We start from the raw sequence: 27,149 nt of genomic DNA, 5'->3' as shown, positions 1-27,149 counted from the left end.
TCCTCCTGTCCCCAGTAATTAGCGGAGTACCTGGCACTTTTAATTAGGGAGTTATCGCTTAGTACCTGTAAGGAGGAACCAAAGAAAAAAAGACTAAAGTAGAAGGTTTTGTTATTCATTTTGCAGTTGACCATTGGATATTCTCAGAGCTTATAAAAGCAGTTTGTACTTTGGAGGCATAAAGATGAGAGCTATTAAATACTGAATTTAAGGGGTTATGGGCAGTTACATGTGCTTTTTAGAAAATGATTGTTAAAAACTAGTGATTGTGAGTAATGTAAAATGGATGGAAAATGAAAAAAGTTATGGAATCCAGGATATGTGTTTATAATCATGGTAAAAGGTGAAGATTAATCATTAAATTGTTTGGGATTGAAATAATCTACAGTAAATTCTACTTTGCATCAAATGTCAGGCTCAAGGAATTCCCTGCAGTCCAGTGGTTAAGACTCTGTACTTTGACTGCTGAGGTTCAATTCCTGGTCAGGAAACTTAGATCTCACAAGCCTCATGGGGCAGCCAAAAAAAAAAAATCAGATATCACATTGTCATTACTAATACTGTTATGTTTAATGCACCAGGCCACTTATTTGTAAATAATTCATTATTGTATTAATTTGCAAAAGAGTCATTAACTGGTCAGAATTTATCCAAAATGGCCTATTGGGAATCCCTGAAAATAGCAGAGACACTGAAACAAATGGCAGCTGCTAGTAAGCAAGCATGAGCAAGTGCTGGTAAATCAAAATTCAGGCCTTGGTAAGGGTAAATATAAGAATGCCAGGCATAGGCGGAGGCAAAAGGGAAGGGCCTTAAGAGACTAGAGCGAGGAGAGAGTAAAGATCTGGTCCCCTGATCTACTACCCTGACAATTATACAGCTGTGAGTATTATATGGGTTATAAAAATAATAGCAAATAGTTATATAGCAATTATCATGTGCTAGCTACTGCTCTAGTACTTTCACTAGAATTAAATCATAATTTTCACAGCAACCTTATAAGAGGGGTACTATTGTAAATTCTATGAATTCTCATTTACAGATAAAGAAATTTATGTAAGTCAGTCACCCAACTATTAAATGGTAAAGCCAGGATTTGAACCTAGGCAAATGAGAGTTGTATGACAGAGGTACCCTGAAGAATATTTCAATTTCTGGAAAGGCGTGTTTGCATATGTGCTAAGTTGCTTCAGTTGTGTCCGACTCTTTGCAACCCAATGGACTCTAGTCTTCTAGACTCCTCTGTCCATGGGATTCTCCAGGCTTGAATACTGGAGTGGGTTATCATGCCCTCCTTCAGAGGATCTTCCTGATCCAGGGATTGAACACCCATCTCATGTCTCCTGCATTGGCAGGTAGGTTCTTTACCATTAGTGGCACCTGGAAAGCCCAAGGGCGTGTTTAGTAAACTAGCTGTAAAACTAGTACAACTGGACCAGAAACAGCCATATGTTATGCTTCTGGGGATCAAGGAAAGTTGCCTAGGTGCGCATGTGTGCAGCATCTGATCAGATAGATGATCCTATGGGGAAATCTAATACCAGTTAGCAGGCCCATCTGCACATTAATATACTTAGAGGTCTTTCATGGTATTTTCATCAGTTTCAAAACTTAAAACTGTTATAAACCTTAGACTCTGGTAAAAAGTGTGATGACTTCAAAACTCAGCACTTACTTGATTAGCTTGGACAGCTTCTCAGGGATATTTCTCATTGTCACTACAGCAGTAATGCAGGATGTTTTGATAAATCTAGGGCTCAGCTTCTTCCACTTGGTTATAAGGAAGAAGGAACCAAGAAATGGGTGTTATTATAAATTGGATAACATCATAGAATCAATGAACATGAATTTGAGCAAACTCTGAGAGATAGTGAAGGATAGGGAAGCCTGGCTTGCTGCAGTCCATGGGGTCCCAAAGAGTAAAACATAACCTAGCCACTGAACAACAAATAAATTAGCAGCACTTTATCCGATAAAGCACAGCAGGCTATGAACCTCCTCCAGCTCAAATGGTGTCGACTAGAACTGCCCTTTGCAAGTAGGCAAAAAGAACAACATGTAATTGATTGTGGTTTGTCTTTACTCTCACCTTCCGCTTTGGTCATGGCTGTAGACACAGAGTAGTTTTTTTGTGCTTTAAATAGCAAGAGTTTTTCTGTAATCTTGACCAACATTCTTTGTTAACTATCGCCAAAAGGGGAACCTCCATCAGTGTATGGTTGGGGGTGGAAAAACTGCCTCTAGCTCCCTTGCCCACGCAGGATGATGCAGAGGAAGTTTGGTCTCTACCCAAAATAACGTTATACCAAAGCACAACAGAACACACTGATCAAGCAGCCCCAGCACCAACCCAGAAGGCATGGTGGAATGTGATTTCAGCACTTTCTGTGTGGGGATTCATGGCACCTAACACATGGTCACTCTGAAAGTGGGGAGTGGGATTCAGACCCCTAGAACTCATGATTGAATTGTAGCGATATATGCAGTCTGCTGTATTGGGCTTTCCAGGTGGCTCAGGGGAAGGAATCCTCTTGCCAATGCAGGAGATGCAGGTTGGATCCCTGGGTCGGGAAGATCCCCTGAAAAAGGAAATGGCAAGCCACTCCAGTATTCTTGCCTGGGAAGTACCATGGCTAGAGAAGCCTGACAGGCTACAATCCATGGAATTGCAGAGTTGGATACGACTGAGCGACTGAACAGTAGCCGCAGCATATGTACATATATATAACAGGTACCATGATTGTGGGCCTCATCTATAAGCTCAAAACTTCCATCAAAACTGGAACTCAGTCTTAGTGAGTTGTTAACTTTGAAAGGATTAGTCACTATAGCAGTCTTTAGAAATTTTATTAACGTTTCCATTACTTTTGAGTAGCAAAAATTTTAATAAAATTATGAAACATGTTTCAGGAAAATAAACTGTTACTAGTTTGAAAACAAATCATTTTTGTGTTTTCAGAGGCTGCATTTATTTTATGTCATTACATATATTGCTGGATTTGCCTTAGATACAGTAGTAACAGTTACCTTTATACATATTTTATTTGTAGCATAAAGCAGTGTGTATTGCTGATCCTATTTGTTACACCAGATGTCTTGCTGTTCACACTGACCACACTGTTTGCTGAATCCAGGGTAGGCAAGGCTCGAGGTAAGAGGCTGGAAGGAGACTTGAGGAGCCGTAGGAAGTACAGACATGAATATTCTCTCCTGGCTGTCATGGCAGCCATAATACAGCCTCTCTTCTGGCCAATGCAGCATCTGTAGCAGCAGTCATAACATAACCATAAATAGCCATAACATAAACTCATATGACGTAACCATGATGTCACTCCAGTGTAGACTGATGCAGCAGCAGCCAGGGCTTCCAGGGTGAAGTTCTTACAGGTGTACCGCAAAAAGTAGCCCGTAACCAAGCTAGTACCTCATGACACGCATGCAGTTCTGTAAGTGATCTCAGCCATACATAACCGTGCAGAGTCATTGCTTATAGAACATGGGGTGAGAGGGGCTTGAGAGCATGGGTTGAGAGAGCTTGACTGGTGCCATCTTGTTAATTTCCCCACACAATGGAACCTTTAAAAATAAGGAATATCTACAGTTACCTACCTTCAAGGCTTATTTTAAGTTCATATTACTTTTGAATTTCAAAGATCTGAAGCAATCTACTTTTCCTAACAGTTCAACTGTATGCTATTCTATAATTTTAGGTAGTATCAGATGCTGAGTCTGAAACACTGGCAGCTGTAGTTCATTTTAGTTGGTCTAATAAATGTAAATAAAATTACAGAAAATATTTCAGTCCATTGCTGGGACTTTTTGCTGCTACATTTTTTTTTTTAATCAAGACAAACATCTAGATAGTTCCACAATTCCAGATGTTTAGAAATCTCCTGGATTCAGGAAGATGAATTGGGTAAAGTTTCCCCCTCCCCTAGATATTTAGAATTTGTATATAAATAACTTGGAATGTTTAAATTTTACCTCAGAATGGAAATGTTTGAAATTTTGTATAGATTGAGTTCTCAAGCAGCTCCATCTTTCCTTATTGTTGGAATTTAGAAAACACTTCTCATGAAATAGAAAATGAAAATGTAAGCAGTTGAAGAGAAACTTGCCTAAAGTGTCTAGAATTTATTCCTTCAACAGTTAGTTACTGAACATCTACTTAATTTGGCAGGGGATGTTCATGAGATGTTCCTAGGGCTTACATTCTAACCAGGGCAGAGAGACAATTAACAAAATAAATAAAGCAGTTTGTTAGAAGGTGATAAATACTATGGGAGGGGGTACAATGTGTAAAGCAGTTATAACAGTTAACTATATCTTACAGCAGTTAACTATATATATTATATATATATATATAGCAGCTCACTATATAATATATATATTATACCAGTTAACTATAACTATATATTGAATGGCAAACCATTCAATATCACAGTAATTCAAGTCTATGCCCCAGCCACTAATGCCGAAGAAGCTGAAGTTGAGCAGTTCTATGAAGACCTATAAGACGTTCTAGAACTAACACCAAAAAAAGATGTCCTTTTTATTATAGGGGACTGGAATGCAAAAGTAGGAAGTCAAGAGATACCTGGTGTAACAGCCAAATTTGGCCTTGGAGCACAAAATGAAGCAGAGCAAAGGCTAACAGAGTTTTGTCAAGAGAACGCATTGGTCATAGCAAACACCCTCTTCCAACAACACAAGAGAAGACTCTGCACATGGACATCACCAGATGGTCAATACTGAAATCAGATTGATTATATTCTTTGCAGCCAAAGATGGAGAAGCTCTATACCGTCAGCAAAAACAAGACCCGGAGATGACTGTGGCTCAGATCATGAACTCCTTATTGCCAAATTCAGATTTAAGTTGAAGAAAGAAGGGAAAACCACGAGACCATTCAGGTATCACCTAAATCAAATCCCTTACAATTATACAGTGGAAGTGACAAACAGATTCAAGGGATTAGACATGATAGACAGAGTGCCTGCAGAGCTATGGATGGAGGTTTGTGACATTGTACAGGAGGCAGTGAGCAAGACCATCCCCAAGAGAAAGAAATGCAACAAGGCAAAATGGTTGTCTGAGGAGGCCATAGAAATAGCTGAGAAAAGAAGAGGAGAAAAGGAAAGATGTACCTATTTGAACGCAGATTTCCAAAGAATAGCACGGAGAGATAAGAAAGCCTTCCTCAGTGATCATAGCAAAGAGATAGAGGAAAACAATGAGATGATGCTGTGAAAGCGCTGCACTCAATATGCCAGCAAATGTGGAAAACTCAGCAGTGGCCACAGGACTGGAAAAGGTCAGTTTTCATTCCAATCCCAAAGAAAGGCAATGCCAAAGAATGTTCAAACTACTATGCAATTTCACTTATCTTACACACTAGCAAAGTAATGCTCAAAATTCTCCAAACCAGGCTTCAGCAGTACACGAACGGAGAACTTCCAGATATTCAAGTTGGATTTAGAAAAGGCAGAGGAACCAGAGATCAAATTGTTAACATACTTTGGATCATAGAAAATGCAAGAGAGTTCCAGAAAAACATCTACTTCTGCTTTATTGACTACACCAAAGCCTTTGACTGTGTAGATCACAACAAACCCCAGAAAAATCTTTAAGAGAGGGGAATACCAGACCACCTTACCTGCCTCCTGAGAAATCTGTATGCAGGTCAAGAAGCAATGGTTAGAGCTGGACATGGAACAACAAACTGGTTCCAAATAGGTAAGGGAGTACGTCAAGGCTGTGTATTGTCACCCTGCTTATTAAACTTAAATGCAGAGAATATCATGCAAAATGCTGGCCTGGATGAAGCACAAACTGGAATCAAGATTGCCAGGAGAAGTATCAATAACCTCAGATATGCAGATGACACCATCCTTACGCAGAAAGCGAGGAAAAACTAAAGAGCCTCTTGGTGAAAGTGAAAGAGTAGAGTGAAAAAGTTGACTTAAAACTCAGCATTCAGAAAACTAAGATCATGGCATCTGGTCCCATTACTTCATGGCAAATAGATGGGGAAACAGTGGAAACAGTAACAGATTTTATTTTGGGGGCTCCAAAATCACTTCAGATGGTGACTGCAGCCATGAAATTAAAAGATGCTGGCTCCTTAGAAGAAAAGTTATGACCAACCTAGACAGCATATTAAAAAGCATAAACATTACTTTCCAACAAAGGCCCGTCCAATCAAAGCTATGATTTTTCCAGTAGTCATTTACAGATGTGAGAGTTGGAGTATAAAGAAAGCTGAACACCAAAGAATTGATGCTTTTGAACTATGGTGTTGGAGAAGACTCTTGAGAGTCCCTTGGCCTGCAAGGAGATCCAACCAGTCCATTTTAAAGGAATCAGTCCTGAATACTCATTGGAAGGACTGATGTTGAAGCTGAAACTCCAGTACTTTGGCCACCGTATGCGAAAAACTGACTCTTTGGGGAAAAACCTGATGCTGGGAAAGATTGAACACAGGAGGAGAAGGGGTCGACAGAGGATAAGATGGTTGGATGTATCACCGACTGAATGGATATGAGTTTGAGCAAGCTCCGGGAGTTGGTGATGGACAGGGAAGCCTATCATGCTGCAGTCCATGGGGTCGCAGAGAGTTGGACATGACTGAGCAACTGAACTGAACTGATAACTATATATTATAACAGTTAAGTATAACTGCTATAACTTTGAGTAGCAGTTATACTAGATAAGAGTGGTCAGGGTAGCCCATGTTGACAAGATGCAATTTGAGCCAAGATGTGAAAAGAAAGCAGTTAATCTGGGGGAAGAGCATTGCAGCAAAAAACAGCTAAACCAGTTCCTATAAAGCGTGCTTTTCCTGTTGGAGGAATAGCAGGGCACCAGTGTGACTAGATTGTAGTGAGCAAAGGGGTCATACTAGGCGATGAGGTCATTGCTAAAGGGACTGAAGACCAGATCATGTAAAGCCTGTCAGCTGCAATTAACAGTTCAGTTGTTAAACTATGGAGTGAAATGTGGAGCTGTTGAAGAATATTAAGCACAGGGATGACATGATCTGAGTTGGGTTTTAAAAGGGACTGTCTGGCATCTTTGAAAACACGTACTGAGTACAGTACTTGCCCCCATGGCTCAGCAATAAAGAATCTGCCTCCAATGCAAGAGCTGCAGGAGACACAGGTTTGATCCCTAGGTTGGGAAGATCCCTTGGAGGAGGAAATGGCAACCCACTCCAGTATTCTTGCCTGAAAAATGCAGTGGACACAGGAGCCAGGCAGGCTATAGTCCATGGAGTCACAAAGAGTCAGACACAACTGAGCGACTAAGGACACACATACTGAGAACAAGGGTGGGTGCAGAGAGACCAGATGGAGGGTCTTGTTGTAATCCAGTCAATGGTTGTGGTAATTTAGACCAGAATAGTAGCTGTGCAGGTGGGAATGGTAGATGATAGAGTCAACAGAATTTCCTGGTGGTTACATCCCTTTTTGGGCTTCCCTGATAGCTCAGTTGCTAAGGAATCCTCCTGCAATGCAGGAGACCCTGGTTTGATTCCTGGGTCGGGAAGATCTGCTGGAAAAGGGATAGGCTACCCACTCCACTATTCTTGGGCTTCCCTTGTGGCTCAGCTGGTAAAGAATCTGCCTGCAATGCAGGAGACCTGGGTTTGATCCGTGGCTTGGGAAGATCCCCTGGAGAAGGGAAAGACTACCCATTCTAGTATTCTGGCCTGGAGAATTCAATGGACTGTATAGTCTATGGGGTTGCAAAGAGTCAGACACAACTGAACGACTTTCAGTAGGATATAGAGTGGGAGAGAAAACAAGAGGAATTTAGAATACTTCCAAGCTTTTAGTCCTAAGCGCAGATGAGGTTGCTATTTACTGAGGTGGAGAAGATGGTAAAGGCAGTTTATTTTGAGTGAGAGTTGGGAAATGACAGAGTCAGATTTGGGTGTGTCAAGTGTTAATTAGTTCTTAGACATACTAGTGGAGATGCTAAGTAGGCAGTTGAATGCATTAATATTTATTTTTTCTTTATTAAGCAAGAAATATGTTTTTTTAGTTACTTTTTTGTTTAAATGGATAATAAAAACTTTAACATCTTACCTATTTTAAGTGTATAGTTCATTGGTATTGTAATTTTCTAAGTCATGTCCACTCTTTTGTGACCCCTGGGACTGTAGCCTGCCAGGATCCTCTGTCCATGGGATTTCCCAGGCAAGAATACTGAAGTGGGTTGCCATTCCTTCTCCAGGAGATCTTCCCCACCCAGGGACTGAACCCCAGGCTCCTGCACTGGCAGGTGGATTCTTTACCACAGAGTCCCCAGGGAAGCCCTCACTAGCACTAAGTATATCCCATACACAGAAGAAATGTACAAAAAAAGATCTTCACGACCCAGATAATCACGATGGTGTGATCACTGACCTAGAGCCAGACATCCTGGAATGTGAAGTCAAGTGGGCCTTAGAAAACATCACTATGAACAAAGCTAGTGGAGGTGATGGAATTCCAGCTGAGCTATTCCAAATGCTGAAAGATGATGCTGTGAAAGTGCTGCACTCAATATGGCAGCAAATTTGGAAACCTCAGCAGTGGCCACAGGACTGGAAAAGGTCAGTTTTCATTCCAATCCCAAAGAAAGGCAATGCCAAAGAATGCTCAAACTACCGCACAATTGCACTTATCTCACACGCTAGTAAAGTAATGCTCAAAATTCTCCAAGCCAGGCTTCAGCAATATGTGAACCGTGAACTTCCAGATGTTCAAGCTGGTTTTAGAAAGGGCAGAGGAACCAGAGATCAAATGGCCAACATCCGCTGGATCATGGAAAAAGCAAGAGAGTTCCAGAAAAGCATCTATTTCTGCTTTATTGACTATGCCAAAGCCTTTGACTGTGTGCATCACAATAAACTGTGGAAAATTCTGAAAGAGATGGGAATACCAGACCACCTGATCTGCCTCTTGAGAAATTTGTATGCAGGTCAGGAAGCAACAGTTAGAACTGGACATGGAACAACAGACTGGTTCCAAATAGGAAAAGGAGTATGTCAAGGCTGTATATTGTCACCCTGCTTATTTAACTTCTATGCAGAATACATCATGAGAAACGCTGGACTGGAAGAAACACAAGCTGGAATCAAGATTGCTGGGAGAAATATCAATAACCTCAGATATGCAGATGACACCACCCTTATGGCAGAAAATGAAGAGGAACTCAAAAGCCTCTTGATGAAAGTGAAAGTGGAGAGTGAAAAAGTTGGCTTTAAAGCTCAACATTCAGAAAACGATGATCATGGCATCCAGTCCCATCACTCCATGGGAAATAGATGGGGAAACTGTGGAAACAGTGTCACACTTTATTTTTCTGGGCTCCAAAATCACTGCAGATGGTGACTGCAGCCATGAAATTAAAAGACGCTTACTCCTTGGAAGGAAAGTTATGACCAACCTAGATAGCATATTCAAAAGCAGAGACATTACTTGCCAACAAAGGTTCGTCTAGTCAAGGCTATGGTTTTTCCTGTGGTCATGTATGGATGTGAGAGTTGGACTGTGAAGAAGGCTGAGCGCTGAAGAATTGATGCTTTTGAACTGTGGTGTTGGAGAAGACTCTTGAGGGTCCCTTGGACTGCAAGGAGATCCAACCAGTCCATTCTGAAGGAGATCAGCCCTGGGATTTCTTTGGAAGGAATGATGCTAAAGCTGAAACTCCAGTACTTTGGCCACCTCGTGCGAAGAGTTGACTCATTGGAAAAGACTCTGATGCTGGGAGGGATTGGGGGCAAGAGGAGAAGGGGACGACAGAGGATGAGATGGCTGGATGTCATCACTGACTCGATGGACGTGAGTTTGAGTGAACTCCGAGAGTTGGTGATGGACAGGGAGGCCTGGCGTGCTGCAATTCATGGGGTCGCAAAGAGTCGGACACGACTGAGCGACTGATCTGATCTGATCTGATTGTTGTAGTGCTATGACAACCATCCTTCCATAGAGCTCTTTGATTTTATAAAACTTAACTTTTGTGAAATAGTAACTTCGTTCTTCCATCCCTCTAGTCCCTGGCACCACTACTCTAATTTCTGTCCCCAGTTTTGACTACTCTATGTAACTCATATAAATGGAATCATAAGGTATTTGTGGTTTTTAGCTGACATATTTCACTTAGCATAATGGCTTCAAGGACACCCATTCTGTAGCATGTATCAGAATTTCCTTCATTTTCATGCTGAATAATATTCAATTATATATATATTCCACATTTTATTTATCCATTCATCTGTCAACAGATACTTGGTTTGCCTCCACAGCTTAGCTATTATGAATAATGCTGCTATGAACATAGGTGTGCACTTATGAGTGAAGTGAAGTGAAAATTGCTCATTCGTGTCTGACTCTTTGTGATCCCATGGACTATACAGTCCATGGAATTCTCCAGGCCAGAATACTAGAGTGGGTAGCCTTTCCCTTCTCCAGGGGATCTTCCCAACCCAGGGATTGAACCCAGGTCTCCCACATTGCAGGCGGATTCTTTACCAGCTGAGCCACAAGGAAAGCCCAAGAATACTGGAGCGGGTAGCCTATCCCTTCTCCAGTGGATCTTCCCGAACCAGGAATCGAACTGGAGTCTCCTGCATTGCAGGAGGATTCTTTTCCAACTGAGCTATGACATATAAAGGATATTCTTTTAAAAATAATTTGTAGTACATTTACTTGGCTACTTTCATAGATTTTCTTTTTTATAGAAGTATATTTTTGTTATAAGTGATTTTAATGATATTGCTCTACGGACAGCAAAACACAGAAGTTCTCATTTGTTCTCTCACCCTACCCTTGTCCCTTTGTCATGTTACCTTCCATTCCTTTCAGTACATTTATACATGTTTGTATATATCTTATTTTTTTAATTGGATTATATTATACATACTTTTCTAGTTTTTTTGGTCCTTTATTTAATAATACCTTGAAGATTTTCCCAGTCTTATTTTTGTTTTTCATAACTGTGTATGTTGCATATCCATGTACGTATGAGTTTATACACACAAGATTTTTTCTGTAGATTGGATTCCTAGGTTTCGATTTTCTAGATCCAAGGAAATTTCTTAAAATTGTGCATATATTTTCTCCTCCAAGAAGAAAATTCTTCTCTTTTGTGATTTGCTAATTATTTGGCAAGGTAGGGTGGGCGTGGGTATGGATTTTGTTATTGAGTTCTTCAAGTTTGGAAAACTAAAGTAGTTTTCTGAAATAAATGTACTTGCTATAGATGTGTTACCCTTGGCAAATGAGTTGTAAGCCATGAGTTTTATAACTTTAATGACTTTTTTTTTTTAAGTACAATTGATGTCTTAGTCTAGGCATTTTAAACAGCACATGGGAGATATGACCCATATCCAGAATCTGTGAGACAAATGGAGAGTCCTGAAGGGATGATAGGAGAAGACTGTTGAAAAATGTCTTATAACAGATAGAACATTTTCCTGTGGATAAACTTGGCAGATACTAATCTCAGCAAGGCAGCAGCGTTAGGTGGCATGAAGTCAAATCTTAATTTCCTGCCCAGGAATTGATCCTGGGTACCCTGGATGAAAACTTGGAATCCTAGCCACCAAGGCAGCAAGGGCTGGAAGCTAATTTTCCCTGGATCTTTGTCCCCAGTGAAAAATGTGTTTATCACAGAGGCAGAAACTATAAATACCAGATACAAAGTTTATTATTAAAGACATAGCAGAATAAGTGGGAGAGCACATAGAGAAACAGTTTGTTTAGTTGAGATAGAAGCAAGGCAGAGGTTCCCTACTGAAGCAAAAGGGTGTGGGCATCCCCCCTAGTGAGGAGGAACACTATAAAGAGTGGTGTTAAATCATTTATATAAAGGCAGTTCTTCTGGTCAGTCTTAAGACTAACTGACCTTAGTCTTCCTTCAGACCAAGGAAGACCTTCTGATTTCGTTTTCCACACCTGACCTACTTGGGACCCTGCCTTGGGGTGTGCACGCAGTCAAGATGGATCTTGAAGTGAAGGCCTCTGGGAGAAGCAAGACTCATTATGGCCTCGAATCATCCTTTGACTTTTGACTTTAAGGAGCCTTTCTGAACATGTATAGTGTCTCTCTTATCTTTTACTCAGAAGGATCTTTGCCTCTCTTTGTCCTTGCCATGATTATTGCCTTAACAATAATCATGTGTTAACAAGAGACAAGACTAGCTATTTACCCAGTGTCTGTTGTTACTTCCATTTCCAAGAGCAAATGGGAAGCTGGTTGTAAATTCCTCAACTGCAGCCCACCTATCTCTTATCTCAGGAAAGGCAAAGAGGAGGCTGACTGATTGTAAATGTCCAACCTGGAACCCATCTATCTCCTACCTTGGACTACCTTACTCAGTGACCAAATTTAGCACCACATGTGCTAATCATGTTAATATCATGCAGTGATGTAATGTAGTGAGATGGGTAAAGCACCTCTAGAATGTTCTTTCCCCAAACATGTAAACCCAGTCCAATCATGAGAAAAGAATTTGAGGGCCACTCTACAAAATACCTACCAGCACTCTTCAAAAGTGCCAAGGAAATGAAAGACAAGCAAAGACTGAGTAACTCTCCCAGATTGGAGAAATAAATGCAACATGGTATCTTGGTTTGGATGCTGTGACAGAAAAAGACTGTTAGTGGTAAAATGGTGAAATCTGAATGAAATCTGTGATTTAATATTGTACCAATATTAAATTCTTAATTTTTTAACATACCATAGTTATATAAGATGCTAACCTAAGAACCTGAGTGCAACTCTTCTGTAAATCTAAGGTTATTTCAAAATAAAGGGTTTTTTTTTTTTTCTGTTTTTTTTTTTTTTCCTTGTCTTGTCTTTTTTAACTATCTCTTTCCTTCTGGGCAATATAATCCTAGGAAGATTGTCTTCCTTAGAAAATTACTCTGTGCTTGTAAGTTAAGAGATCCTCTTGTCCTGAGAGGTGGTCAGCCCATGAAGATCTTCTAGGCTAGAGAATTGCCACAGTTGAAGAGATGTTTTGGTTGTGTGAGGCAGTATAGACAAGGCTATAATAAGGCCATAAAGAGTGATCTGAGGTCATGGATCCAATGACAAGAGATTATGCCTGAAGAATCAGGAAATGAGTGGACTTTGCTTTGAAGTAAATCCAGCCTTAATTTGTGGAAGATCCATTCAACAGTAAGTTGGCAAAATATAACAACCCAGCACAAAGTTTTGCAAATAGGAGACAAAGTCACCCTAACCAGTCAGAGAGATTATCTGCCACTCACAAGTATCATGCAGAAGACAATAAATGAAAATTAAGCCACAGTGGGAACCTTTCCAGTTAGAACAGGGAGGTTTATGCAGTCACAGATGAGGCTGGATTAACTGAGGATATCTGATGATACCTTGCAGTTACATGTCTAGACATTTCTTACAGGAAATATGACCCAGCAAGCATGAGACAGAGGAATGCAAAATGGTTAGGACCCCACTCCCCATGCTAACATAATGTTGTATCTGTGCCCAAGATACCTGTTTAATCACCCCTCCTGGTTCTTGGTTAATTGGAATCTGAAAGCCTCTATTGTTAATAATAAAAATTCTTGGATGGGTAGACCATCTGGTTACAATTTTGGTTTCAAGTCCTTGTTATGCAACTGGTACCCAAATAAGGAGTGTCTCCAAATGTAAGTAGGCTGAGTCAGTCATAAACAAGCAAAAAGAAATATTCCTCTGTGTTGCTAATATCCAAGATGTTAGAAGATGAAGTGTTTAATGAAATGGTGCTGCTTAATTTTAGTCAAACTTCCTTTACCATGATGTGTTTGACCTAGACCATGGTCAACAAACTTTTCCTGTAAAGGACCAGATAATAAATATAGTAAAGATTTTGAACTTTGCATGGTCTCTGCTGCATATTTGTCTTTGCTTTAAACACACACACACACACACACACACACACACACACCTTTTAAGTATGTGTTTTCTGCATCTTTCACTCTATTTTCATACCTTGTGATAATGGTTGAAAGATGGGCTTTAAATAATGATCTATAATGAAGTTTCTGGCTGTGGATTTACTATCACTGGCAAAAGATTTGTAATCATGACTTGAATGGATTTAAAAGAAAATAGATGTGTAGTTGATCTCTTACGGCAGGCATTTCATCATATTCATCTGAGATGAATAAATGTAAACCCATCAGATCATATAAGTTTGCTATTCAGAAATTAAGTGCCTAGTTTTCAGTTAAAAATTATTTATTCAAGACATGTTTTGTTTTTCTAAATAGGTTAGTTATTAAAGTAGCTTCATCTTTTAATATGTAGCAGTGGTGTCTATTTTTTCAAAATTCAGTTTAATTTGCTTTCTCATTTACCCCCTCCAGCTGGCCCCCTTTTATTGTTTTGTTGCCATAAATCATCTCTAAAGCTGTATTCTTGATTTCACAGTGTCTCATTTTACTGTTACGTTACAGTTTCTGCCTCTGATTTGTAGTTGGGTTGCAGATTTTCACTGTTTCTGCCTCAAGGCCATCCTTCACTAGACCCCAGCAGGTAGTCTTTCAGATGCTAAACCATTCTTGGGCTATTTGTGAAACAAAAATTCTAATGCCCCTAAAAGACTAAGTGGCTAGATGGTACACTGTGGGTTTTACCAGATATACTTTGACTACTAAATTGATTTTTCTAAGAAGGTAGATAAGGTCATACATTTGAAAACTTAGCTTTTATTTCTTTCTTTATAATTTTACCAATATGCTGTCACATAATGTTCCTTAAACCTTGCATTCATGGCCTTTGTTATGTTTGGCTAAACAATGCTTTTAGTTGGCAGTCCATTTTAGCAGAAGGGTGCCTGATGAAACTCATTTAATGTGTTTTACCATTTGGTCTCTAATAACTTATCAGACAGTACTTGTAAACTATTAAATCTTCTAAAACTTGTTTTACCTAGATACATTTTAAGGTGTACCCAGAAAATAAAGCAGTATTATAGTTTTTAGTCAGTATTACCCAATAATCAGTTGAAGGAAAAGGGAATTTTTTTACTCAGTAGAAAGTTGTTGGGTTTTATTAGTTTTTCTTGTTTTGAGTAATAATTAAGGCCTTTTATCTTTAATAGATCTCATTTTAGATATTTGGATTGTATGAAAATAAACTTTCTTACATTATAGTTTCTTAAATGGCATACATACTTTTATTTTCTCCTAAACAGGTTCAGTCTGTTGTTAACACCACTGTGCAGCTGGAAGGAGGGAAAACTTAATATCTGTATAAAAACACTGGCATATGATTTCTTTAAAAGTCTCTGAAATTCAGTATTTATCAGAAATTGAACTGAGAATTGATCTGTTCTCTGTGTCTCATGATATATTTCAGTATTTTAAAGCATTGCAGTGTTTTAAAGATTTTGAGTTGTAACTAAATATGAGTATTACCTACATAATCTCATCTTTTTTGAAAACATGAGCATTGATAACATTGATTTGGAGTCTGAGTAAGTTAGTAAAAAGAGGGACATGGTGTGTGTGTATGTATTTCTTCATTTGTAATCAAGCCATTCTTCTAGAGTCTTCAAGTCAACTGTCATGTTCGTGCTTTCCTCCTTTGTTCTTTTGAGCCACTTGATGACTGGCAACTGAATGGACCTTGAAAAGGAACTCTTTTAGCAGATTCCTGCTGGGCCCTTTGATCCTGTCCTTCGCCTGCATCATAGCAGCTACATATTGTCCTATCTGTGTCCCTGCAAGGAAAGGGATGGGAGAGAGAAAGAGTGAGTGTGAGAGTGTGTGTGTGTGTGTGTGTGTGTGTGTGTGTGTGTGTGTGTGTTGTAGTAGAAGTCAGCAATCTCTTGTCAGCATATATTGTAAGGTTTCTCAAGCACACGGAAAGAGATTTTTCTTAGGAAAACTCTTGTCAAGGCCTGCACACATGGGAAAAGTATTTCGGTGCTTAGTCTTGTAACTGTGACTGTGTTTGTTTTATGGGGCCAGAAGAAATTAAATCACAAGACATGGTTATGCTCCACATCATTATTTACCTGTCTTTTCTTTTTGAACTCTCCCAGGCAGCAGTATCTGTCCAAAGATCACTATAGTTCCACCTTGCTTGAAAAGCAGCACAACCGCACTGATTGATCAGAATGCATCTGATGAAGAGGCTCAGGGAATAAATGGGAAGACGCCAGCAAAACACTTAGCTGCAAGTCCAAAGCCACAAGGTATGCTGTTGGGGTTGTTTTGATCAAGTTGGGTGCTTTGTTTATTGAAGAAAGTGACACAAAGGAATGATGATCACTCAGAAAGAGTTTTAAGCTATAAATTGAGGAATTGGGTGCATCTGTTTTTTCAGGAGAAAAGTCAGGCAGGGTTTCTACTCTGAAAATACTTTCTATATTTCCCTATTATAGCTCTTTTCATAAATTGTTTATATGTCCCCTTAATGGAAATGTGATCTCTTCATGCACTATGCTTGACATACTACAGAGCCTAACTTACCATTTGCATAATAAATATGTAATAAATTAATATGTACTTAGAAGTACTGTCAAAGTTGTCATGACTTTATAAATGTGAGAGGGTCTGTGAAACATCATTCTAAAACAGTGCTTTAATATACTTAGCGTAGGCTGCTGTCCATGGGGTCGCTGAGTCAGACACGACTGAGCGACTTCACTTTCACTTTTCACTTTCATGCGTTGGAGAAGTAAATGGCAACCCACTTCAGTCTTCTTGCCTGGAGAATCCCAGGGACGGCGGAGCCTGGTGGGCTGCTGTCTATGGGGTCGCACAGAGTTGGACACGACTGAAGCAGCAGCAGCAGCAACAGAATGTGATTTTAAAATATTAAGGAAGTGGGGCTTTTCAAGCTTCTTGGTAAAGTCATCCACAAAAACTGAGTCCCTTCATCCAGAAATTGAGCATCCAACAAGGGGAAAATTTTTAGTGATGAAAATCTCTAAATGCTTTGCTCAGTAACCATTTCATTTTACAAGTAAATTTCTAGTAAGTGGTAATTAACTTTAAGAAGCACAAAATTATAATTTTGATTTGGTGATTGAGAACAAGGTCTTTTGAAGTATAACACAAAACTATGCTACACTGGCTTAACGTGTAGTTTGTTTAAATGTATTTTCATTTATATCAAATGCTGAACATTAAATCAGGAAACAACACTAGGCGTTTTTAGATCACTATATTTTGAAAAAATCAATTTCTGTTTGGATTATTTGTATTTTCTTTGGTCTCTTTTCTTGTTCTTATGTTTTAAATTTTTCTGAAAGAGACCTTTAAAGGGAGGTTAGAATGGAATCTTCCCAATCAGGCTATTTTTCTTATTGTTCTTACTACTAGTTATATTGGTGATGGTATGAAATATGGGCTATCAAACAAGGTCAGATAATTGGAAATTCAAGTGAGTAACTCATTGATGAGTTTATAACCTCAATCTTTGACCATATTCCTTTATAACATTGTGAATATGAAAATAGAAAATTTTCTGATTATGATTAAAGCCATTTTATTTGTACAATACAAAATTCCACCTTGCTCATTAGTTGTAAGCTGACCTCAAATAAAAAATATAAGAAATAAATGCAATTCAATTTTATGTAATTCCCCAGATAAAAAGCAAGAATTTAATTATTGATAAAGACTGTTTTGGAAAGATGTATTGCATCACTTCATTGTTTTTAGTTCATTGAGATAAATTATAGCTGTGTTTTTTCTGAGCTGCCGTGTGCGAAAATAACCCTGCTCCTTAGGGAGAAAACACCAACTTTGCTGTTTGTAGTTCTGTTGAAGTCTGTGTATTGCTAGTTAAACATACGTGATTACTTTCTATCTTGAGTATGGATTTTTTTATATATATATATATATTTTGCATAACAACAGAGTATTTCCAGATATAAAATAAACAACATAGAGTATACTTTTTTCCAAAATATTCTCATTGTTTGGCCCTTTCCTGACCCCCTCCCTGCCCGGGCTAAACTTTTAGCTCTACTGTCACCCCTTAAATCTCACATTTAATCATCTCTTCTTTGGTTTTTCTCATTGATTGCAGACTGGTCTGCTATTTAACTCGTCCGTGTTGGTTTTTCTCTGCTTTTTACACTACTGTATTCCCTGTATCTCGCACACAGCGTACCAGGCCTTCAGTAATACTCACTGAGTGAATCTTGCTCCATCAACATGTTTCTTTTACTTTGTTTCTGCTATTCTTTGTTTAAAACTTAGAATGTATGCCATGTAGACACTGTTGTGCTATGTCACTCAGTCATGTCCGAACCAACTCTTCACGACTTGATGGACTGCAACCCACCAGGCTTCTCTGTCCATGGGATTTTCCAGGCAAGAATACTGGAGTGGGTTACCATTTCCTCCTTCAGGGGGTCTTCCCTTCCCAGAGATTGACCCAGCATCTCCCGAGTCTCCTGCATTGATGGCAGAGTTTTTACCACTGGGCCACGTAGGAAGCCCCTACATAGAGACCAGTGTCCTGAAATGAGACTATATCTTGATATTGTCAGATCAGCTGCCATATAGATCACTACTTTTTAACTTGACTGATTGATAGTATTTCCCACCCTTTAGCAGAGAGAAGCCACTTTTAATTTCTCCAAATCCTTAAGAACATTTGGGTGACTGAGGTTGGTTGAGAAATGAAGGTGATACCAGTGGGGACTTTCTGCTCAGACTGAGGGATTATCACACTGACACCTTTATGCCCACCTCCTGGCACATCCTTTATAAATTATGCATGATGCTGCTGCTAAGGCTTCAAGAGCCATTATGTAATTTTACTTCAGTTGAAGACTCTTATTCTAGATTAGTAATTCTCAACTGGAGATAATTTTGCAGGCCTGTGGCACCCACCCCAGCGCTAACTGGTATTATCTGGAGACATTTTTTGTCTTGCCACACTTGGGATTTGCTACTGGCATCTAGTAGGCAGAGGATAGCGCTGCTGCTGAACATTCTACAATGCACAGGTCAGCCTTTTCCACCCCTACTAACAAAGAATGATCTGACCTGAAGTAGCATTAGTGTGAGAAACTTGATCTAGATCCTAAAAATAGCTCATAATTAAATCTTGGACTTCCCAGGTGGCTCAGTGGTAAAGAATCTGCCTGCCAATGCAGGAGATACAGGAGATATAGGTTCCATCCCTGGGTTGGAAAGATCCCCTGGAGGAGGAAATGGTAACCCACTCCAGTATTCTTGCCTGAAAAATCCCATGGACAGAGGAGCCTGGCAGGCTACAGTCTATAGGGTAGCAATGAGTTGGGCGCATCTGAGCGTGCACACATACACCAATTAAATCATATTTGTTTGTTTGTCATGTGAAGTGCTAATAATATCATGGCTGCAATTTATTATGGTGATTTTTAAAAGGAGAGAATATTTACAACTTTTATTAGTAGTGATTATGTAGTAATATAGTTAGAGGTTGTTTTGCCTCAGAAAATACCCTAAGGCCTTGAGAAACAACGGTTTATTCGCTTCATACCAGTCCTACTAGTAAATCAAATTACTGAGCAACCCCGATCACTAAGTCTTTCTTGTTCACCACTTCTAATATTGGCCTATTTTCTGCCATGCTAGACATAACTCAAAAGAATTTCCTTAGCAGTTAAAGATAGTCATACTTTTTCTCTTAGGAACTTTGATCCACAACATTCTCCATAGTTAATTATTTTGATAAAGCCCACATACTGTCCCTTCTCAATCATTAAACTTTAATGTTTAAAAATTTTTCATCTTTGAAAGTCACATTATTGTTTCAATAATTTAAGTAAATAATTTGATTTACTCAATTGAGTAATTCATTTCATCTGCTTCTAAAGTAAAGCATTCTATATATAATGCTGCATTCTATGTATAATGCTTCATTCTTAACGTATGTTATAAATTTGTAATGCATTAATAGATCGGATCAGATCAGATCAGTCGCTCAGTCGTGTCCGACTCTTTGCGACCCCATGAATCGCAGCACACCAGGCCTCCCTGTCCATCACCAACTCCCGGAGTTCACTGAGACTCATGTCCATCGAGTCAGTGATGCCATCCAGCCATATAGCCAGCTGTTTTTCATATTAAGTAAAATAAGAGTAATAGAAACCTACTGGTAATCTGCAAATTTAAACCAGTGTTAAAGGAAAAAAAAATGTCACCTGCCATTCCAGTTCTACAGGGATCAAGCTGCTGCTGCTGCTGCTGCTAAGTCGCTTCAGTCATGTCCAACTCTATGTGACCCCATAGATGGCAGCCCACCAGGCTTCCCTGTCCCTGGGATTCTCAAGGCAAGAACACTGGAGTGGGTTGCCATTTCCTTCTCCAATGCATAAGAGTGAAAAGTGAAAGTGAAGTCACTCAGTTGTGTCCGACTCTCAGCGACCCCATGGACTGTAGCCCACCAGGCTCCTCCATCCATGCTAATATCCCACTAAATGTGTTCCCGGAGGAAAATTCGTGATGGAGAAAAACAGGGAGCATTCTTTGCTTTGGATATGCCATCCCCAAGGTAGTAAGATACCTGTCTAAGGAAAAATTTCAGTGACCCCAGATCATTGAATCTTCCCTACAAAGAAAAGCATTAAAGTCATTACCTTAAGATATCTTTCTGTTCGTGATTCAGTTCAGTTCAGTCGCTCAGTTGTGTCTGACTCTTTGCGATCAGTAGTAATCTTTTTGTGCTTGACTACATGTTTTTCCCAGCAAAAAAAGCTTATATTTATCTTGGCCCCTTCCTTAACTCTTTGGAGCAGTTCTTCAGATCTAACTGAGAGGCTGTCTCCCTGCTGTAGTCCTCAGTAAGGTCCCTGAATAAAACTTAACTCACAAATTTTCTGTTGTATATTTTTCTTTCAGTTGAGAGTGGCAGATACTTTCTTTTTCATTCTCTAATTATTTTGCATATTTGGAAATTTTTAATAATTAAAATTTTTTTGTTCTATTTAGTATCTGTACAGTTAACTCTAGTGGAGCCCATTTTACTTATCATCAATGAGAGACCTCAAAGTTAGCATGTCATTGCCATGTCCTTGACTAGACTACTGATCTCGCCAAACATTGCTTAACCTATGCTGTCAGTTGTTAGTTATATAAAACTTGCATACGGTTGAGCTCATTTCACATGCTAGCAAAGTAATGCTTAAAATCCTTCAAGCTAGGCTTTAATAGTACATGAACCAACAACATCCACATGTACAAACTAGATGTAGAAAAGGCAGAGGAACCAGAGATCAAATTGCCAATGTCCCTTGGATCCTAGAAAAAGCAAGGGAATTCCAGAAAAACATCTACTGCTCTTTTATTGACTACTTAAAGCTTTTGACTGTGTAGATCACAGTGAACTGTGGAAAATTCTTAAAGAGGTAGGAATACCGGACTACCTTAGCTGTCTCCTGAGAAACCTGTATACAGGACAAGAAGGAATAGTTAGAACCAGACATGGAAAAATGGACTGGTTCAAAATTGGGAAATATACAGTAGGACAAGGCTATGTATTGTTACCCTGCTTATTTAACTTATATGCAGAGTACATCACCCAAAAAGCCAGACTGGAAGACTCACAAGCTGGGATCATGATTGCCCGGAGAAATATCAGTGACCTCAGATGTGCAGATGATACCACTCTAATGGCAGAAAGCAAAGATGAACTGAACAGCCTCTTGATGAAGGTGAAAGAGGAAAGTGAAGAAGCTGGCTTAAAACTAAACATTCAAAAAACGAAGATCATTGCATCCGGTTCCATCACTTCATGGCAAATAGATGGGAGGAAAATGGAAACAGTGACAGATTTTCTTTTCTTGGGCTCCAAAATCACTGCAGATGGTGACTGCAGCCACAAAATTAAAGATGCTTGCTCCTTGGAAGAAAAGCTATGACAAACGTAGACAGTGTGTTGAAAAGCAGAGACATTGCTCTATAGTCAAAGCTATGGTTTTTCCAGTAGTCACCTATGGATATGAGAATTGGACCGTGAAGAAGGCTGAGCACTGAAGAATTGATGCGTTTGAATTGTGGTGCTGGAGAAGACTCTTAAAGTCCCTTGGAGAGAAAGGAGATCAAACCAGTCAACCCTAAAGTAATTCGACCTTGAATATTCATTGAAAAGACTGATGCTGAAGCTGTAATATTTTGGTCACCTGATGTGAAGAGCTGACTCATTGGAAGACACCCTGATGCTGGGAAAGATTGAGGGCAAGAGAAGAAGTAGGTAGCAGAGGTTGAGATGATTGGATGTCATCACCGACTCAATGGACATGAATTTGAGCTTGCTCTGGAAGATAGTGAAAGACAGGGAAGCCTGGCATACTGCCGTTCATGGGATCACAAAGAGTTAGACACGAGTAAGCAACTGAACAACAAGTATCAAAGAAGATATGTTCACTGAGTAAACCATAGATGAAAGAGTTATTTTATAATTCTTTAGACACAGAATGATAAAGAACACATTCACTTTCTCCTTTGCATATTCTAGTTAGGAGTACTGAAATTATTACTAATGTTAAAACTATTTGGTGGGGAGGTGGAATATTGTCCTGGTTTACTATTTTGGTATATATTTGTTCTACACAGAAAAATTTTCCTTAAAATGAACCAATATCACACTTGTTTAAGCCCCTTCCTTCTCAGTGGTTACTATACTATTCTTTCTACCCCCAAATATTATTATATCTTAGAAAATGGTATCGTTTTCATTTAAAAAAATGTCATTTTTTTCATTGAAATTTTTTTCTTGTTTGTGTCGACAGAGAAAGAGGTAGATTGTTATACCTATAGCACATTGTGTTATATATATGTTTTCCCTCCTCTCTGTAAGAATTGATTACTAAAACAGAAATGATGAAATCTAGGCCAGTAAGCATCAGACAACTGTCAGCTTGCTGAGTTTATAAAAGAGATGAGATTACTGAAAACCAGGGTAACCAGCTCCAGGAAAGGGGGCATGTAGTTAGAAGAAGACATGATTCTCCACTCGTTTTCGGGAAGTTAGGAAAAAGATTTTTAAAAAATGGAGATGATTCTGCTTGATTTATTGAAACATGTATAGTTATATATTATTTTACCCAAAATGTTAATTGAAGAGAAAAATGATACTGTACTGGTTTTCAGAATTGAAGTAATTCTTGTACTGATTAAGCATTTATGGCATATTATGTTTTCTCAGATACAGAATTTCTCATCTATTAGAGAAAACCTGTAGATTTTTAGTATTTTGGAAATGATCTGTTCATATTCTGTTAATTGAGTGGAAGACTTATTAGTAAGCTCATTATATGTGGTGTATTAATGCTAGGCAACTCTTAATGTAGCAGTCTAAGTTCTGTAACCACCTTTTGCAGATTTATGATGAGAAGCAGTGCTAATAATGGAAGAAGCTAGAGTCTGGGTACCAGTTATAAAATCTGATCAGCCTTGTTACCCCAGGCCAATAATCACTTAAGCTCTCTAAGCTTTCATGGACATAGGAGGCAAATAACGATCTATCTCAGAGGTCTGTAAAGAAAAAAATTCATCTAAGATCAAATGAGATACAGTGCTTTTGTTAACTGAGAAGATGCTCTAAGTAATGCAACATTATATTAATGTCATTTGTTGGTTTTTTTGTTGGCTTTATGTCTAACCTAACACCTCTGGATTTTAATATATCTTTTATCACTCTAATTATTACAAAATCTCTTTTATAGCAAGCACTGTATCTTTGGAATTCGTTTCAAATTTAGTACTTTCTCTGTTTAGATAAAAAAGTCATCTCTATGTTGCTATGTCATCTCTATGATGCTATGTCATCTCTAGTAGAGTTTGGAATGCCTTAGTCATATGTAGATCCATAGATGTTTACTAAAGCCATATTTTAAAATCACTTAAAATTAAAAGAACCTCTTGAATCTTGGATATCGGACTTCTACAGGACACAGAACAAGTGTCCAAGATAGATAAAGGTCTCTTGGTTAAGGTTCAGCTCAAATTTGACAGATCTCTTAACAAAAATTTGGTAATGGTAAAGATTTTTGCACCAAGAACACTAGGATTTTTTGCTTAGGAACAAATATCAGTGAAATACTGAATTCTTTGAATTTTTTTCTACAGTGCCTCCAAAGCCACTACATCTGCAGAATTTACCTTCGACCAGTATACACCAAACTCCTAGGCATAAAGCTTTATCTAGTGCAAAACCAAGGATGGAGGAAGTTAAACCTGCCTCTGCTTGTGTCTCAAAGGAAAAACCCAGTAAGATATCAGATCTCATCAGTCGCTTTGAAGGAGGCAGGTAAGAGCTAACTTACAATGGGAGAAGGCTGAGGGAAGACTAAAGCTGATTTTTGAAAACTAGAGATGTAGATTTAAAAATAAAATATAGTTTTTAATTCCATTAGGTGTGATAGGCCTTTAGAAAGAGTGAATTTTTAAAATGCTAATCTTGCCCATTTTGTCTTTTCATACTGTCCATGGGGTTCTCCAGACAAGAATACTGAAGTGGGTTGCCATTTCCTTCTCCAGTGTAAATGGTCGGAATTCTTCCCTATGACCTGTCTGTCTTGGGTTGCCCTGTATGGCATGGCTCATAGCTTCATTGAGTTACACAAGCCCCTTCAACATAACAAAGCTGTGATCCATAAAGGGGACAGAGGAGCCTGGCGTGCTATAATCCATGTGTTTGCAAAGAGTCGAACGCAACTTAACGACTGAACAACAGTCTTCCCTATATGAATTGTCATTTATCATGTTTATTTGCATGCAGTGCTTTCTGCCCCAGCCTTCTCATGACATTGTGCACTGTGCACACCTTGCTTCCTCTGTCTGTGTATGTCATTCCATGTGTTGTTGCTTCCTGTGGTCAGTCATTCCACTGGTCACTGGATATCTGGGTTGGAAGGGCAGGAAGTTATATCTGTCTGTTTCTCATTTCGTATACTTGAATGAACTTCTATGGGCCTGTCCCATCTTTTCTTTCTATTCCATTTTATTTAGTATAGATCTGTATCCATTCAGTCTGTTTTCCCTCTCCCTATACCCCTATACTGTTCTAGGTTCGTGAAGAGATACTGGCAGTACCAAATTTGTGTTAAATCTCTGTATTTATTAGATATAATTTTTTATTCTTTAGCTCTGTTTAAAAAAAGTAGCTGAAATGTATATTTCTCAATTAAAGATAAAAACAAACTCACACAAGGTACTTTTCTGCTTATATGACCCTCAGTTGTTTTTTTCTTAGAATTCCCATCACTGACTTAAATAGAATTTTTTTTTAATTTATCAGAAGGATTTTATTATATGTCAAAAGTATATATATAATCAAAGAATATATTTAACTTCACTTTCATCCTTGAAGCCAAATATTTCCATTTATTCTAGTGTAATATTTGGGAATGATAATCCATTAGGTGATTTCATTTTTTATTTGCAGTGCAGGACACATTTTTATTTATGTAGTGAATCATAGCTTGGAAATACTTTGAACAGCTTCTAGAAATTGTGACCAAATGCAAAACTGCAATGTCCCTCATTTGTGAGACTATATTTAGTAACAAATTCTGGAGAAAAGTAGTTCAGAAGCCTGTCTTCATTTTTCACTCTTGATCAATTATGGAAACTTCTCATAATATTTAAATTTCAACATTTCACTCTCTGAAGTAGGATTTTTAATACCTTTGGTATCTTAAATTATAGTAATCTTTACTAGAAAAGATTGTTTTCTGTGGCAGGTTGATTCTGTAGCACAAAGTGATGTGCCTCATGTTTGCAGATTCCCAGGCCCATGTCCAGTGACTTCATAATAAAAGGGGGGGGGATGGGCCCCAACCCCTATTCATATTACATGCCACAGCCTGTATCCTCAGATTTGGGTATAACTTTGGGAAGCCCCAAATGGGTCAATACTCCTCACTATTTTGGTAACCCAGTGTTATTTCTCTCCATACACAAAAAGTGCCATTTTTCCATATCAGTTATTTTTTCAATATATTCTTCCAAATCAATTTTCTTTTACAGTTAACAGATTCAAAGCCTTTTTTTAATGAAAAGCTTGAAGTTTGGCTCTAAGGAAAGATATGCTATAAAGTATGACATTTTAAACAAAATTGTTCTAAGAGCAGGTAGGCTGTAATGTGAGCATTTGGGCCAATCTGGTGAAGGGATGTACTTGTGGCAGAAATCCACTGCCAGTACAAAACAAATTATACATTTTTAATGAAGAATTACCCATAGGAACAGGCCCTGAAATGTATCTGAATGGGTTTCTGTTGCATTGTGTCTATAGGACTTGAATGGGAGGTTTTTATTTCTTGTTGAGTGAGGTTCATGTACCTGTAGTGTGGCTTCCCTCCCCACCTTATCCTACCCGACTCTCCCATGCATATCCTCTGGATGTCACTTATTACAGGAGATTCTTGCTTCTTGTTCACAGCAGTCCTTTCTAAAAATCCTAAGTAAGTCCAGAGTTTGGTTCAGAAGATCTTCTGAGGATCTTTCTTTGTGATGCTGGACACTGATGTGTCCAGGTAAAGGACAGTTTGATTCATATCTTGAAGGGCTTTTGGAGAAATTTGTTATTCATCAGTTGTGTCTGTCTCTTTGTGACCCCATGGACTGCAACACGCCAGGCTTCCCTGTCCATCACCAGCTCCTGGAGCTTGCTCAAACTCATGTCCATTGAGTCAGTGATGCCATCCCACCATCTCGTCCTCTGTCGTCCCCTTCTCCTCCTGCCTTCAATCCTTCCCAGTGTCAGGGCCTTTTCTAATGAGTCGGCTCTTCGCATCAGGTGGCAAAAGTATTGCAGCTTTAGCATCAGTCCTTCCAACGAATATTCAGGACTAATTTCCTTTAGGGTTGACTGGTTTGATCTCCTTGCAGTCCAAGGGACTCTCAAGAGTCTTCTCCAACACTACAGTTCAAAAGCATCAGTCCTTTTACACTCAGCCTTTCTTATAGTCCTTGCACATCTGTATATGACTACTGGAAAAATCATAGCTTCGAATATACGGACCTTTGTTGACAAAGTAATGTCTGTGCTTTTTAACACGCTGTCTAGGTTTATCATAGCTTTTCTTCCAAGGAGCAAGCATCTTTTGATTTCATGGCTGCAGTCACCATTCGCAGTGATTTTGGAGCCCAAGAAAATAAAGTCCCTCCGTTTCCATTGTTTCCCCATCT

The 27,149-nt window shown here is 38.9% G+C and overlaps 1 protein-coding gene across 8 annotated transcripts in view; it reads left to right on the top strand.

Moving 5' to 3' along the window:
* The window catches only part of FGD4 (FYVE, RhoGEF and PH domain containing 4), a 234,487-nt gene that overhangs the window by 142,568 nt on the left and 64,770 nt on the right, over positions 1 to 27,149 (top strand). For 7 of the 8 annotated variants that reach the window (XM_086401413.1, XM_086401420.1, XM_086401418.1 and 4 more), the window contains exons 2-3: positions 16,052 to 16,204; positions 24,084 to 24,264. In XM_086401413.1, coding sequence (XP_086257539.1) covers positions 16,052 to 16,204; positions 24,084 to 24,264 — 334 coding nt within the window. The remainder of the gene's footprint in view (positions 1 to 16,051; positions 16,205 to 24,083; positions 24,265 to 27,149) is intronic. The other variant, XM_086401417.1, reaches the window with a different exon arrangement.

Source organism: Bos grunniens, chromosome 5 (assembly GCF_055505025.1).
Source record: "Bos grunniens cultivar Pamir isolate PY7600 chromosome 5, Bosgru_T2T1.0, whole genome shotgun sequence".
Taxonomy (NCBI): Eukaryota; Metazoa; Chordata; class Mammalia; order Artiodactyla; family Bovidae; genus Bos; species Bos grunniens.
This window is presented reverse-complemented; position numbering and strand designations above follow the sequence as displayed.